At 37.9% G+C, this 15,390-nt stretch overlaps 2 protein-coding genes across 2 annotated transcripts; one reads left to right on the forward strand and one right to left on the reverse strand.

Moving 5' to 3' along the window:
- Positions 1 to 588: 588 nt before the first annotated feature.
- Positions 589 to 15,147, reverse strand: LOC136158461 (hepatitis A virus cellular receptor 1-like). Its single transcript, XM_065920281.1, has 6 exons — positions 15,066 to 15,147; positions 12,027 to 12,125; positions 6,400 to 6,455; positions 3,914 to 4,022; positions 3,012 to 3,048; positions 589 to 766 (listed from the first exon to the last, which is right to left on the reverse strand). Exons 1-6 carry the CDS (start codon positions 15,145 to 15,147, stop codon positions 589 to 591), a joined length of 561 nt encoding a protein of 186 aa, XP_065776353.1.
- Positions 9,618 to 10,021, forward strand: LOC136168586 (small ribosomal subunit protein uS8-like). Its single transcript, XM_065936233.1, has one exon. It carries the CDS (start codon positions 9,629 to 9,631, stop codon positions 10,019 to 10,021), a length of 393 nt encoding a protein of 130 aa, XP_065792305.1. The 5' UTR covers positions 9,618 to 9,628.
- Positions 15,148 to 15,390: the final 243 nt, after the last annotated feature.

The following is a 15,390-nucleotide window of genomic DNA, read 5'->3' on the forward strand; positions in this document are numbered from 1 at the left end:
CTACCCCAACTTCTTCTAACTGCTAAAATACCATTCTGGTCCCAGGGAAAGCACTTAACACCTTCTATCTCCAGAGCCCTGAGAAACCAGATCTACCTATAATGGCAAAATCACATTCACTTCTATTTTCCCAATGGGTAAATAGAAACCTGTACACTCCCATGATTTGAAACCCTTGATGTCCTAAGGAATATAACATTTGGAGTCAATTTAAAAAAAAAAAAAAATCATGAAATGCTTCCATGTTAAGTCCTTTAAGTACCAAATTAAATTTGCTGATTTTAAGTTGTGGTCAGCTCCTCTCCACAGCTTTATTAACCAAGGTCGAAGTGTGTTTTCTGTCTCCCCAATGAGAATTCTTGATGGATAACAGGATTCATAGGGTCTAAAGAGAATGTACAATTCTAAAGTGTACCTTTCATGTTTTGGAGAGATTTCTGCAATGACCAGAAAGATTGACTCAGTTTTAGTATAAAAAATTAGTACTGTGTGACAGAGGTTGATTGTGCACAGATGATCTAGACTCACTCTACCCAATGTTCTTGACTCCGTGGAATGTCATCAGAAACTGATGGAAAAATTGTCTTGCTACTTGAGGGATTCTGACATGGTGATATCTGGGCACTGTCTTCTACATAATGCCTTGGAATCTGGGCCCACGACATAGTGAGAGTCATCAATAATGTAGGCATTATCTTCTGCTTGGATAGGCTTCAGAGCTGCATGTTTCAAAGCTCCAACATGAGACTCCTTCAAGGGAATCACACTGCAGAAAGAATTTCATGATTAAGAGAAGAGCACTTCTCAAGGATGAGCAGCACAGTTCTTTATGTTCAGGCAATACTGGGTATTTGCATTTCCTAGAGCATCATTCAGACAGCCTATGAAGTCAATAGAAGCTTCCAGTTTTTCTGAATATGAAGTTTTATGAAAGTCTGTTTAATAAAGTGAAAGAAATCCTCAGCAGTCATTTCAAAATCTCAGGCTGGTCTCCTTCAAGAGACTTATGTAACAGAAAACAAAAATTGAAAATGTAAGAAGACAAATGTCAGACATCAAGATGAAGTACTAAACCAGGAAGTACATTCACAAAGATGACCAGGGAATGGTTTGGTTGGTGTTTTCCTGAATGAAAATTGTGACCCTTTAGAGAAGGCTAAATTAAATCTATTTAGTGGTCTATGTCCTGTATTTAAGATAAATATATATCAGCATACAAAATATCAGAGCATACTGGATATAATAAAGTAGCATTGCTGCATCTAAGTGTGTACTAGATCATGGAGTCAAAAATCTTACTGTGTCTTAATGGTCAAAATTGGAAAGCTATGCGTTAGATGGCTTTTATAGCTTGTACACTCATACATCAAGGGTACAAAAAGGTAATTTGTGGGGCTTTGATACAGCTACTCTCTTAGAACTTGTATGCAGTTACTGCTTTCATTACCTAAGCCTGCCCAGAAATGGTATTAAATGCACTGAATCTTCACTCAACTCTGATCTTTAAACAGATTAGTCACATATGTGTGGAAACACTTTCGGTGTCTGTGGTTCAAAATAAGTCAGTGTGATAAATTAATAGCTGCCCCAAAAATTACACGATGAGGAAACGCTCAGCTTTGTTTTATTTTGTTTTTTTTGTGTGTGTGTTATAAGGTATTTTCTACAATAAATATTTTCTTTTCCAATTAGGGGATAAAAAGTGAAAATTTAAAAAATCTAAACAGTGAAAAGACTAAGAGGATGCTATTTTCCATTCTTCTCTGCCTATAGGGAGTATTTATTTTTCTTCCATTTTTGGAAGCAGATAGTCAAAAACTTCTATAAGTCTGAGTTTTGGACTCTAGGAGACCTACACTTGGAGTCTTTTAACTGCTGTGTGATATGACTTTCGATATCACTTAGCATCTCTAAATCTGTTTTCCAAACTGTAAACTAAGACTAATACTATTGCCTGTCTCACAGGTTTATTGATGTGAAGGGCAGGCCTACAATAATAAATGTCAACATTTATGGAACAGTTGCAATATGTTGGTCATTGTTCAAGGCATGTTCTGTGGACGGGCTCATGTGATTAACTTAGGTATAGGAAAGACTGTGTACAAACATCCAATGAAAGAGAACTAGGAATAATGGATGGTGGCCTAAGAGGGATGGGTTTTATCAAAGAAAGACTTTGCCTAAAGCCCAAGCTGGACCAGATGAAGTAGGCTATTTGGATTTGGAAGTAGGTAGTGGTTTCCCACCTTTGCAGGTGTTTGGGCAAATGACTACAGGGATGTATATAAAGAGGATTTAATTTTTTATTGGGCAGTGGGATAGATTTACACAGCTGTAAATTCAAACGCTTTTGAGGCTACACAACTAATGTAATTGATCACAACAGGCTGGGTATGGAACAATATGGGATGGTGGGACCGTGGAGAACTGGAGGCACATCCCAGCTTTGTGGGTCTTCAGCCTGGAGGTGTCCTCCTCCAGATGTTTGCAGAGCTGCCTTCTGCTCCTTTGGGGCTCACTCACATAGCCTATAGCCCTGCTCTGTATTCCCTATGGTATTTCTCTGGAAGTTCTATAAGTGCCCTGCTTATTTATCTACATGTTTTCAGTCTGTTCTGCTCATCTCTTTGGAATGTAATAGGGATTCAATAGACATGCAATAAACAAAGCAATGAATGAAATCAAATAACAAACCAAACAACCCACTCAAATGGCCCATGAAACAAAATCTGGTTTAGTTCTCTTGCTCTAAAAGGTCTGGTTTCAGGTGCTGTTTCTGTACAGTTCTAGGACATTTGCAGAAAACATAGACCTGTGTTCTCATCACATCACTAAAATCATCACTGGAAGGTTGGACAGCAATGGAGATCCTCTATATGCTAGATTTTTCAGAATCCAGAGTACAAAATGGAGAACTGGGAAGGAAAAGAGGAGAGAGGCAGAGGCATTTTCCTTATTTTTAATAGAATAAGAATATCAAAAGGCATTGACACTAACTCTTTCAAACTTACCGTAGTAGCTCCACCTTGTTACCCAGGCAAAGATATTCTAAATTGGATAAGAAATGAAGAGAAAATTAAACATATAAGCTAAAGAGTTCATGATATTTTTTTCCCAATAAGTATATTATTACTGTTATTACCTTAATATGAGAAAAATAGGTACAGATATCAGACACTGAAAAAATTAATTATGAGGAAAGAATATTTTTGAAACGAAGGGGAAACAAATCAATCTGGGCTCTACCCTGATAACTCCAGATAACTTTTCTTGAATCTCTGGGAGTCAAATAAACCCCTTAGTGGAAAGTATCTTGTGATTATTAGGTTTAATGCATTCACCCACATGACCTAGCTCACTTTAATATAATCATATTTCATTGCAAAAAAATGGGAGATTGTGTTTCTCCTATAGATGACAGGTTTTACACACACACACACACACACACACTGGTGGAAGGACACCAGGAGGCCCTGGGTGGCTGCCTTGTGAAACCCTTTGTTCTCTTCTTAGTCCTGAAATCATGTATCCTTCTAATGGCTCATTTGGTTCCTCTGTTAAGTGGGTGTTGTAAAACTCTCAGCAATTTCACCCTCTATAGGAACAAAAATTGGTCATTGAAGGAAGGGGCAAAGGAGGAGTGAACAAATCTTGTATATTACACTGGTTTGTTGATATCCAAATCCCAACTCTACCTAACCAATCCTTAATTCTCCATATTTAATTTCTCCCATGGAGAACTTAAGTATCATGTTTCTCTTCACTGAGAAGATAATTTTAAGATAAATAAAAATAAAAAAAGAACAAGGTAAGAACCAAGGAAGTTATGTGAAACCAAAATCATATGGAATGTAGGGCTACAGGTAGTTTGGCTCAAGAATACTCCTGTGGGCACAGTCCTGAGGTGACTTACTTTTTTTAATCCAGAATACCACAAACATGAGCACTACTATGAAGAGAGCAACAGAGATTCCAATGGAGACTCCCTGGTTGGTGCTCATCCAAGGACCTTGTACCAGCCCCTAAAGAAGCATCAGCAGATCAAAAACAAAATAAAAAATGACAGAATAAAACCATATTATTAGAATTATGGGTAGAACACACTTCCTAAAATAAATTACCCAGATACATTTATTAACATTTGGCTAGTTCTTTATCATGAGGGGTGAGACCAAATGATCTGAAGTTATAATCATACGGTGAAATTCTAAGACAATTTAAAATTCAAATATATTTGGGGATGGTGGAAATGTATATCTTGCTTGTGATGGTATTTATAGAGGTGTATACATTTGTCAAAACTCAAACTGTACATTTCAAATGAGCCTGTTTTATAATATATAAATTATAAATACTTTTAAAAATGAATAAGGTATTCCCATATATACTATTCCTATGATAGTAAAACAAAAAAATTTTTTCTCATGTAAGTTTGACACATTTTTTAGTTCTGATATATTTTTTAGTTCTGACGTTTTTAAAAATACATATACACATTTGTTTGGCTGTACTGCACAACCTGTGGGATCTTAGTTACCCAGCCAGGGATGGAACCTGTGAACCCCTGCATTGGAAGTGTGGAGTCTTACCCACTGGGCTTCCAGGGAAGTCCCTACATTATTTTAAAAGTTAAGTTTTTCACTTATCAATTGACACTGTCTTTTCATGTCAGTAAGTACACTGTGGTGCCAACAATTGTTAATAGCAATAAGTGGGCATGTTTAATTGACTAATTAATCAATCCCTATTATTGAGTATTAAGGTTATTTGAAACATTTTTATGATTATAAATAGCAGCAAAGAACACCTTTTCTTATACATCTTCATGTATTTGTTCAATTCTCTCTTTAAGGTGGAGTTCAGGAAATTGATTTACTACTAGGACAAAATATATACTCCTTGGTTTTCAGGATACCTGGGAGACACTGACATCTTCAGAGTCAAGACACTAAAAGCCCACAATTTTGCTACTGCCTATTGTGGACTTGCTTCTGTAATGATTCTACTTGTTGCTAAACATACCTGTCCTAGAGGTAAAAAAAAAAAAAAAAAAAAAAAAACCCACCATTCAGAATATTTGTTTCTTTTTTTTTAAATCCAGCATAAATCTAGCTGTATAACAATATTACAGTCATTTACACAGTGGCAGTTCTGCTATTGAATAGATATAAACAAATTCTATCCATACTCATCAGATCAATCAGTGCCCATAGCTGATTGGTGAGAGTGGCTAAAATCTTTTATATCATTCCTGTATGGTAGTGTTATCATTGTCACTAAGGTATGCAACATAAAGCCATTTGATCTCACACTAAAGAACTCCACTTCTCCTGAGCTTGACTTTCCCTTACAATGGCCATGTTGCAAATTCTCACCACTTGCAATCAGGATTACTCTCATACCTAAAGTCTTTTGGTTTGTTGCCTCTAACAGCTACTTGCACACAGTAAAAAGAAAAGTTTTTTAACCAAGTGAGCTAAAAGAAAATATTCTATTGGTAAATTCTTCGAACTTACTCACAAAGATCAGACTTTAATGAACATCATGAGACTACAGCTCCTTATATTTTTTCTCAAACTATGTATAAGAATATCCTACAGAATCACAATGTTGTTCAAGACCTTAGGACCTTAAAAAGTCATCATATGGGGAGGATCAGGGCTTCATAAGTGGCTCATTGGTAAAGAATCTGCCTGCCAAGCAGAAGACATGGGTTTGATCTCTGGATGTGGAAGATTCCCCGGAGAAGGAAATGGCAACCCACCCCAATATTCTTGCTTGGAAAATTTCATGGACAGAGGAGCCTGCAGGTTACCATCCATGGGGTTACAAAGAATCGGACAAGACTTAGTGACTAAACACCAGCAACAAATGGGGAGGATTACATATAGAAAGACTCAATAGTGGCCTCAAAACTTCTCAATAGGAGGATACAATTGGGTTGGAAAAAGATATTAGGAGGCCTAAGTTTAAGCAAGCACACTTTGATTTGCATAATATTTTTGGTTGGGATGGCCCCCATTCTGCCATGTTAATTCAAGGCATGCCATTTCTCTGATGATGATCGAAGTCTTCCTTGATATGTAATGTTAATTCACTATCCTTGAATTAATTCACTCTTTCTTCTAATTTTATGGCCAGGAGACATTTTGTAGAGTGATTGTGTGGAGTAAAATATCACTTTTTGGATATTTCTAACAAAATAGTGCATCTATATTAAGTTTTTTAAAATTATTTAAAGCATCCCTATTTAAGAGTCAAATTCTTTTCTTCTTTTATTTTATGAATTAGAAATAATCAACTGTGAACAAGACTTATAATAATACTCTCTAATGTAACTTGCTTCCAAGGAAACATACAAGTGAATCAGGCTAAGAAAGTAGAAAGGAGTATGCTTACAACTTGATAGCAACGCCAAAGGGGATCTGGAGACTCTGTCACAGTGTCATTCCCATCTGCTCAACAAGAAGGAAAATTTATTAGAATTATAAAAATATTGAATTTTCACTGCAAACACCAAATATATTCACATTGCTTTATGGTAATGAATAAAAACTTGAATAATCATAAGGCCAAATGCTGTAGGCACTGCAGGAGTTAAATCAAATAACTAACATTATTTAATTTAACCTGTAAACCATGCTTCTTAACCATTTTCATCACCCACCCTTCCAAAATGAACCCCCTTTTTTTCCATCTACGGGAACAAGTATATGTTCACAGAATGTTTACCTACAATTTTTGAGAAGTTATAGTGGCCCATTCTCAGAACTAGGTTAAAGATTACCACTTAAGGTAGGTAACCAGTTTTTTTCATGACAGCTATGAAACTGCCAGTGAGTGCTCAGAGGCCACTGCACACCAAACAGCAGAACCACACTTTTCAAAACAGATGTTACATTGGCTTTACATTTAAAATGTGAGTGAAATGCATTAAGATATCCCAAACAGGTATCATCCAACTCCTACATTATGTTCCAGTGTGCCCAGATGTTGATCCAAAAGAGCTTTAGAAAATATGCTACATCAGCCCCAAAACTAATGTAATAACCTCATATCCAATATATGCAGAATTTCTAAGGATACTATATGGGCTTCCCTGATGGCTCATAATGAAGAATCTGCCTGCAATGCAGGAGACCCGGATTCAACCCCCCCAGGTCAGGATAATCCTGGGGAGAAAGGAATGGCAACCCACTCCAGTATTCTTGCCTGGAGAGTTCCACAGACACAGGAGCCTGGTGGGACAGTCCGTGGAGTCACAAAGAGCTGGACACAACTAAGCAACTAACACATACAGACACACACACACACACACAAGGGTGATATGTACCTAAAATCTCCATATAAAAGAATATTATGCTTTAAAGTTTTGAATGTTCAAATTTTAACAGTGCTTTGAAATATGCCTTTTGTTACACAGAACATATACTGTTGAGCTTCCTAATCAACCTATCTGACATATAGGTCAGACACAGGATTCTTTCTTTACTGAGTATCTATTATATACCAAGACCTTTATATTCTTATACCAATTTCCTTAATCCTATTTTACAGCCGAGGAAGTAGTCCTGATATGGTTGAAGTTTCTAACTATAGAATAGGACAAGAGCTTCAGTTTATAACCACTACACAAGTTACATTCTCATCCAATGAAAATACTGAAGGTCTTAGAAAATCCTTAACTACTAACAAAACTTTTGCCATGTCATTTTGCAATGGCAGTGAAAATGAATCCACCATATCCACTCTAAAGTTTTACACATTACATTACTGTGTTTACATTTTAATTATTCTGACAGTACTTCTTGGAGAGCCAAAGACAATATCTACAGTCTAGGCTTTGTGCATGACTTGTATTATAACCTTAGGTAAGTGTTTCAGGTATAGAATGGGTGATTTTCTAAAAGCAGCATGGACCTGAGTAAGATAAAACTTGACTTCAATGTTGACAATGTCCTTCAACAATGTGACCTTGATCGAGGTCCTTTGCATACACATTTATGTATGCATGCACATAAATGTATATATTTATGTTTCTAGCTATGGTAAGAGTTAGAACTACAAGCTGCTGATAGCACCCATCTCATAAAGCAGTCATATTAGATGATGCATATAAGGTATTTAACATCATGTTAGACAAATATCAGCTATTACTATTATGTTATTATATAACAATAGGAACAATGTGGGGAGACACCATGCAATGGACTTTTCAAACATCTTATTTTTCATTCCTCACAAACTTGCAGTGAGCAATGCAACATCTTGCCCATGGGTACACAGCTAGTAACTGGCAGTTGAACTGAAGGCTGTCTGTCTCCAAAACAGAACTCAACAGGCTCCTTAGTCTGGCAATGGCAAGAAATAAATCTGCCCTGAAATAATTAAATGAGATAATGTATGACAGTTTTCTTTGCATTGTTCATTTAAGAAGGCCTTCTTATCTCTCCTTGCTATTCTCTGAAACTCTACATTCAGTTGGATATAGTTTTCCCTCTCAGTTGGGTATGTCTTCCCTTTCTCCATTTCATTCAAGAATGGGCATGATAGAGGACAGAAATAGTAAGGACCTAACAGAAGCAGAAGAGATTAAAAAGAGTTGGCAAGAATGATGAATGATACAAAAGAAGAATGATACAAAAAGGTCTTAATGACTTGGATAACCCTTTCACATGCTAACAAGTTTATGCTCAAAATCCTTAAGCTAGGCTTCAGCTGTACATGAATTGAGAACTTCCAGACATTCCAAGCTAGGTTTAGAAAAGGCAGAGGAAACAGAGATCAAATTGCCAACATTAGGTGGATCATGGAGAAAGCAAAGGAATTCCAGAAAAACTATTTCTGCCATTGACTATGCTAATCCTTTGATTATGTTGTTATTGTTCAGTCACTAAGTCATGTGACCCCATGACTCTTTGTGACCCCATGGACTGCAGCATGTCAGGCTTCCCTGTCCTTCACCATCTCCCACAGTTTGCTCAAACTCATGTCCATTAAGTCAGTGATGTCATCCAACCATCTCACCCTCTGTTGTCTCCTTCTCAGCTCGCCCTCAATCTTTCCCAGCATCAGGGTCTTTTCCAATGAGTCGACTTTTCACATCAGGTGGCCAAAGTATTGGAGCTTCAGCTTTAGCATCCATCCTTCCAATGAATATTCATGGTTGATTTCCTTTAGGATTGATTGGTTTGATCTTGACTTCTTTGATCGTGTAGATCACAACAAATTGTGAAAAATTCTTAAAGAGACAGGGCTACTAGACTACCTTATCTGTCTCCTGAGAAATGTGTATGCTGGTCAAGAAGCAACAGTTAAAACTGGACATTGAACAACTGACTGGTTCAAAATTGGGGAAGGAGTATGACAAGGCTACATATTGTCATCCTGCTTATTTAACTTGTGTGCAAGTAAATCATGTAAATTGCCAGACTGGATGAATCACAAGTTGGAATCAGGATCGCCAGGGGAAATGCAACAACCTCGGATAAGTAGGTGATACCACTCTAATGGCAGAAAGTGAAAAGGAACTAAAGAGCCTCTTGATAATGGTGAAGGAGGAGATTGAAAAGGTGGCTTGAAATTCAACACTTGAAAAACTAAGCTCCCATCTTTCCGTGCTGCCAGAATGGTGCACATGAATGTCCTGGCCGATGCTCTCAAGAGTATCAACAATGCTGAAAAGAGAGGCAAATGCCAGGTCCTTATTCGGCCGTGCTCCAAGGTCATCGTCAGGTTTCTAACAGTGATGATGAAGCATGGTTACATTGGCGAATTTGAAATCATTGATGATCACAGGGCTGGGAAAATTGTTGTGAACCTCACAGGCAGGCTAAATAAGTGTGGAGTGATCAGTCCCAGATTTGATGTGCAACTCAAAGATCTAGAAAAATGGCAGAATAACCTGCCCCCATCCCGTCAGTTTGGTTTCATTGTACTGACAACCTCAGCTGGCATTGTGGACCATGAAGAAGCAAAACAAAAACATAAAGGAGGGAAAATCCTTGGATTCTTTTTCTAGGGATGTAATACATACAAATAAAATACCTTAGAGGAGAAAAAAAAAAAAAGAAAAACTAAGCTCATGGCATGCAGTTCCATTACCTAATGGCAAATAGAAGGGGAAAAAAGGGAAGCAATGACAGATTTTATTTTCTTGGGCTCCAAAATCACTGTGCATGGTGACTGCAGCCATGAAATTAAAAGATATTTGCTCCTTGAAAGAAAAGCTATGACCAACCTAGACAGCATATTAAAAAGCAGAACATCTCTTTGCTAACAAAGGTGAGTAGAGTCAAAGCTTTGGTTTTTTTTCAGTAGTCATGTATGCATGTGACAATTGGATCATAAAGACTAGCACTGAAGAATCAATGCTTTTAAACTGTGGAGCTGGAGAGAGTCCCTTGGATTATAAGGAGGTCAAACCAGACAATCCTAAAGGAAATCAATCTTGACTATTCATTGGAAGGACTGAAACTCAAATACTTTGGCTACATGATGTGAAGAGCTGACTCACTGGAAAAGGCCCTGAGGCTGATAAAGACTGAAAGCAAAAGGAAAAGGGTGATAAAGGATGAGATGGTTAGATGGCATCACTAATTCAATGAACATGAATTTGAGCAAACTCCAGGAGATAATGAAGGACAGGGAAGCCTGGCATGTTGCAGACTATGGGGCCACAAAGAATCAGACATGACGTAGCTAATGAACAACCACAACAAGTGACAGTTTGCTGGTACATCTGTCTGTCAAAAGGTGGGTGGCAGGCCATATGATGACCAAAATTCCTTCCATACTAAAATTCTTTGTTTCGTGAGGCTTTAACCCACTGAAGTCTGACTTGGGCATTGTGAGGATTTGGCTGGAGAACCTCAGGGACACTGCCGAGATGGCAGCAGTGACAGAAGTTGTGGGGACACAGCTGCTCCAATGTCTGTTCCATTCTGAAAATCTCTACCTTGACCAGGTTTTAATGACATATTTTAGAGATTGATTTGCAATTGAATTGGTCCCTCTGTGCATCCTGCAGGCCCATTTTCTATTAACCAGCTTCCAGGGATGATTGGCAAAAGGTAGGCCATACTGGGGGTCTGCTACAGATTGGCAGCTCCTGAGCATGATGAGTCATATGCATGAGGGGTCTTGAAAAGCCGACCTTGTTTGAATGCTTCACAGGCACAAGGACACATAAACCAGCTCTGCATTGCAAAGGAGTTCAGCATGTGCCACAGCCCCAAATTTACCACCACAGGTAGCAAGTTAGCTGGGAAAGATGACAGAATTCAGCATCACCTTTCACCATCACAGGAAAGACAAGACAAATCTTACATCTGAAAAGAATATGGATTTTCCAAAATTGGAAAGAGCAGGGAGACTTTTCTGGTGGAATAGCCCAATCCTAGTAGGGCATGCCTCTTTGGTTCTCCTGTCCATGTTCTCAACCCATCTCAAAGTGTCCATGTGAAATGAAAGCTTAACAAGGCAGCAGGAGGGCCTTGTGGCTCTATGTAGTTTCTGGAGCTTAGGGGAAACATCAACAAGTGACTAGTCTGGTCTGGACCAGATTAATTTGGATTTATGCTTTTTAAGGCTCTGTCCAGGGGATTAAACCTACTAATAAATAAAAGACTGGTTCAATTAATTTAGAGAAATGCAATTACACATGTGGATGTTCCCAAATCTTACAAGCTGTCTATGTTGCTCAGGTATGCATATTTCTGGACATGCTAAATGACAGTCATAGTTGCCAGTCTATATATCACTTACCTTTTAACTATGTTCCAATCTTTATCTAATTCAAATCCTTGAAAGAATTCTACATCAGTAAAATTCCATCCATTTTACAAAGGATAAACACAGATTCAAAGAGGGTAAGACATTTGTTCAAGTTGTATAGCTAATTGGAGTAGCCTTTGTAGGTACTCAAGTCAGATCTGTGTTACTATAGAATATGTGCTCTTAACAGTGTGCTAATATTTATCAAAATTTGAAAGCTCCCAGGCTTTCAGGAAAGAAAACAAAGTTACCTGTTGAGAAAGAGTATGATGGTGAGCAAGTTTTATTTGTTTCATATGAGGTGGTAGGCTTGGTTTCTGCAGCCTGCGTTGGGGAAGATAAAGAAGGTACTGAAATGATAAGAATGGAAGAATGTTGTTCAATTCGTGGAGGAAAATTTCCAACTCCAGCAAAAAATAGCAAACAAAACTAAAATTAGGAATTACCCTTTGACTCTTTCTTAGAGAAATATTCAAGGATGCCCTTGAGACATTACCCTGCCGTTTATGTATTTCATTATCATGAATATATATTACCTAGTTAATGATCTGAAGAGCTTATCAATAGACAGAATAATTTCTCCTTTTATACTCTTAGTATCCTATTAAAACCTATCAACAGAGCATCTTATATAGGACACTCAATTAAGCTTTTATTCATACCAAACTTTTATTCATACCAATGACATTTCAATTCTGTGGAGCATGGCCTTGGGGCTGGCACTAATTCACCTTGTTCACAAGAACCCTGATCTTGATTTCCTGACCTCATTCAAGTTCCTAATTATCCATCTACATCTTTCCAGGGAGATGTACACATTGACCAGCACAGAAAACATACTGAGATTATTCAATTTCTTGAAGTCACTTTATGGAGACAGTACTGTCCACTGTCTGAGTCTTGGTAATAAGCCTCAAAGCAATGTTCCTGGTACCCTGGCTCCTTCTGCAGTTGTGTTCTGGTCACTCCTTTCATAAGACTGATTTCCTATGTTATCTGACTCATCTTCTATTTCTCACCAGAAAGCTTTCCTGAGAATTCTCAGGGCTATATTTCCTTTTTCCTTTCCTGAAATCTCTCCTTTATTTTCTATCAAACATCTCACCCGACCTGCAGAGTTGACCAGTTGCCTCTTAATAAGATTTCTGCATCCCTTCCTCTGAGAGCATCACAGAACTTTAGAGCAAGGCAGTGGCGCTGGCTGAGCAAGAGTTCCCAAACCTAGACTTTCCCTACTGCCTCTCATTGGTCTTCTTTCCACTTTCTCACCGTGGACTTCACATTTCAGCATTACCTGTTCTCTTGTTCTGAGCTATCTTTTATTTTCTGTGAAAATTTTTGGTTTTATGGGATTTTTTTGGTCATTGTTGTTGGTGGTGGATTTCTTTTCTCTTTTTTTTTTGGTTTTGCTTTTGTCTAATGCTCAAATTTGTAGCAGGATATGGCTCTCTTTAGGAATTAAGAACAGGACAATAAAAGAAAATCAAATGATCACAGTCTTCAATCAATTTAAGTCTGTGCATAAGACCTGTTGTTCTTAACTTCTTTCTGTAGTTTTGGTCCTTGTGGGCATTTTCCTGTTCTCCCGTTCTCCTAGGACCTTACGTCCAATAAGTTCAGGAGTATTCTAGGCAACTAACATGGACAGGGGCAAAGAGGACAGAGAGGGAATGAATGTAAATACAAATGCCCCTGCTACAGATCTGCTCCAGTGCTAACATCCTTTCTATACTGTAAAGTTCAACTCTAAACTCAAACTCACTAGGAAGCTATCAGGACATGTATAAGACTCAACTAATGCTCCCTCTAGGAGGTCACATGAACATATGCACCTACACTTTCCTTCTGAACTTCTGCTTTATACAAAGGCCATAACTTACACATGCCCTTAAAACAGGAGCTCTAATCCAGCCACCTCAGCAGGCACAAACTATTAAGCTAAATCAATATTGAAAAAGTCAAGAGATGCTCTAGTGTATTTTTCTTGCAAACTTTTATGGCTGTAAAAATCCCACTTTCAACCTAAAGACCTCCTTCCAAATTCAACTTGAAGAAAATCCTTCAGATCCCTCTTCACTGAATATACACATGGATCAACAGGGGTGAAGGGAAATCAATGTGTTCCCTCAGACATTTTGACTAGGAGTTTGTGATATTTCTGTTACTCTTCAGTTCCAGAGTCACTTCAAAGTGCCAAAGGGTTGTGGAGGCTTTGAGAATCTCCATATAAAAGTTATCTTTTTAATCCTAAAAAGAGAAACTTTGAACCCAAACATGTCCTCAGAATGAGAAGTTATTTCCCCACCTATAATTCAAAAATATTCTCCATTTATATTAAACCTAAACTATTATCTAACAGAAATTTGAAGTATGAACACTGTAGCCTGAATTGAAAAAAACAAACATATGCATTCTAAATTGCATAATCCTTAAATCTGATATTTACTTTGTCATCAGTATAAATGGCATTTCTCTGATACATGAACAAAGGAGGTTAGAAGCAAAATGTGTAAGTCACTGACACCCTGAAAAAATCAGGGTAATTGTATGAAAGCTTTTCCAGTGAAGATGTCAGATCAGAACAAACTCATCCAAACATAAACTCTATGTTCAGTATAGAATGCAGCAAAGGCCAACATTCAAATTAATGGACACAATCTAGACTCAACCATTTTCTATTCATATGAATGAACAGAAACAACAATGAACTCAGACTCTGTGCCAGGGCCCTCAGGAATATAAAGTAGGATTGAATCACACTGACTATGGGTAAGGTTGTCATGAAAATTAAGTGGCTTAATAGTTATAAAGCAGTTAGCATGTTTCCTGACATAGGAAATAGAGTAAGCATTAACTTCACTGAAATCTTATCCGCATGTGTTGGGTTAGGCTTCAGAATGGATTAAATGATGTCTATTCAGAGCTCCTTGAAAGGGCAGAATCTCATTCACCAGGCCATGTTCTGGCATCCTTATTTTTTCCTCGTAAGTCTGTGTTCAAATGAGTCATCCTCCTTAGATGTCCAAGATCAGTGATACAGGGTTTTTTTTGTATTAATGAATTTCTTGAGAGTCTGATAAAAAGCCTTGGGTCTCCTTCACTCTGTAAATGCTTAAGATATAAAAGGTGAATATAACAGGGGACAGGGAATTCACAGACTCTGTAGAGCCAGGTTTGGAAGACTGTTAAGAATCCTTACCCTAGATTGTACATCTGACTTAACACAGTGCTCTGCATAGTCAATCTCCTCTCCTTTAAAGCCTTCTAGGGTCAGAGGCACATCTGTTTACCTGGCTGGAAGTCCTCTGTGGGTGTTGCCATTGGAAGAGCAGAGGTAGGAGCCTTCGTTGTCACTGGAACAGTGGTCGTCATCGTGGTTGTTGAAGTAGTGGTGGTAGTTGTTACTGGAGTCGTAGTGGTAGTCGTTTTTGGAATAGTGGTGGTTGTCACTGGAGTACTGGTGATGGTGGCTGTTGGAGTCGTAGTTTTTGTTTGATTAGTTTCGGTCGTTGTTGGAATAATAGCCTTGGTTGTTTCTCTTCGAGGTGTAGTAGTCATGGTCATTTTTCTTTGAGTAGTGGCGGTAGTTGTTGGAGTTGTGGTTGTTGTAGTTGT

This window comes from Muntiacus reevesi, chromosome 1 (assembly GCF_963930625.1).
Source record: "Muntiacus reevesi chromosome 1, mMunRee1.1, whole genome shotgun sequence".
NCBI lineage: Eukaryota > Metazoa > Chordata > Mammalia > Artiodactyla > Cervidae > Muntiacus > Muntiacus reevesi.

What these genes read in the sequence shown, in the direction of transcription:
- LOC136168586 (XM_065936233.1), top strand. Translation starts at nt 9,629, where the DNA reads ATGGTGCACATGAATGTCCTGGCCGATGCTCTCAAGAGTATCAACAAT.
- LOC136158461 (XM_065920281.1), bottom strand. Translation starts at nt 15,147, where the DNA reads ATGACGACCACTGTTCCAGTGACAACGAAGGCTCCTACCTCTGCTCTT. An exon ending in ATCATACTCTTTCTCAACAG is followed by an intron (nt 6,456 to 12,026) that starts GTAACTTTGTTT and finishes CTTGTTGAGCAG; the next exon opens with ATGGGAATGACACTGTGACA. An exon ending in TTTGGCGTTGCTATCAAGTT is followed by an intron (nt 4,023 to 6,399) that starts GTAAGCATACTC and finishes ATGCTTCTTTAG; the next exon opens with GGGCTGGTACAAGGTCCTTG.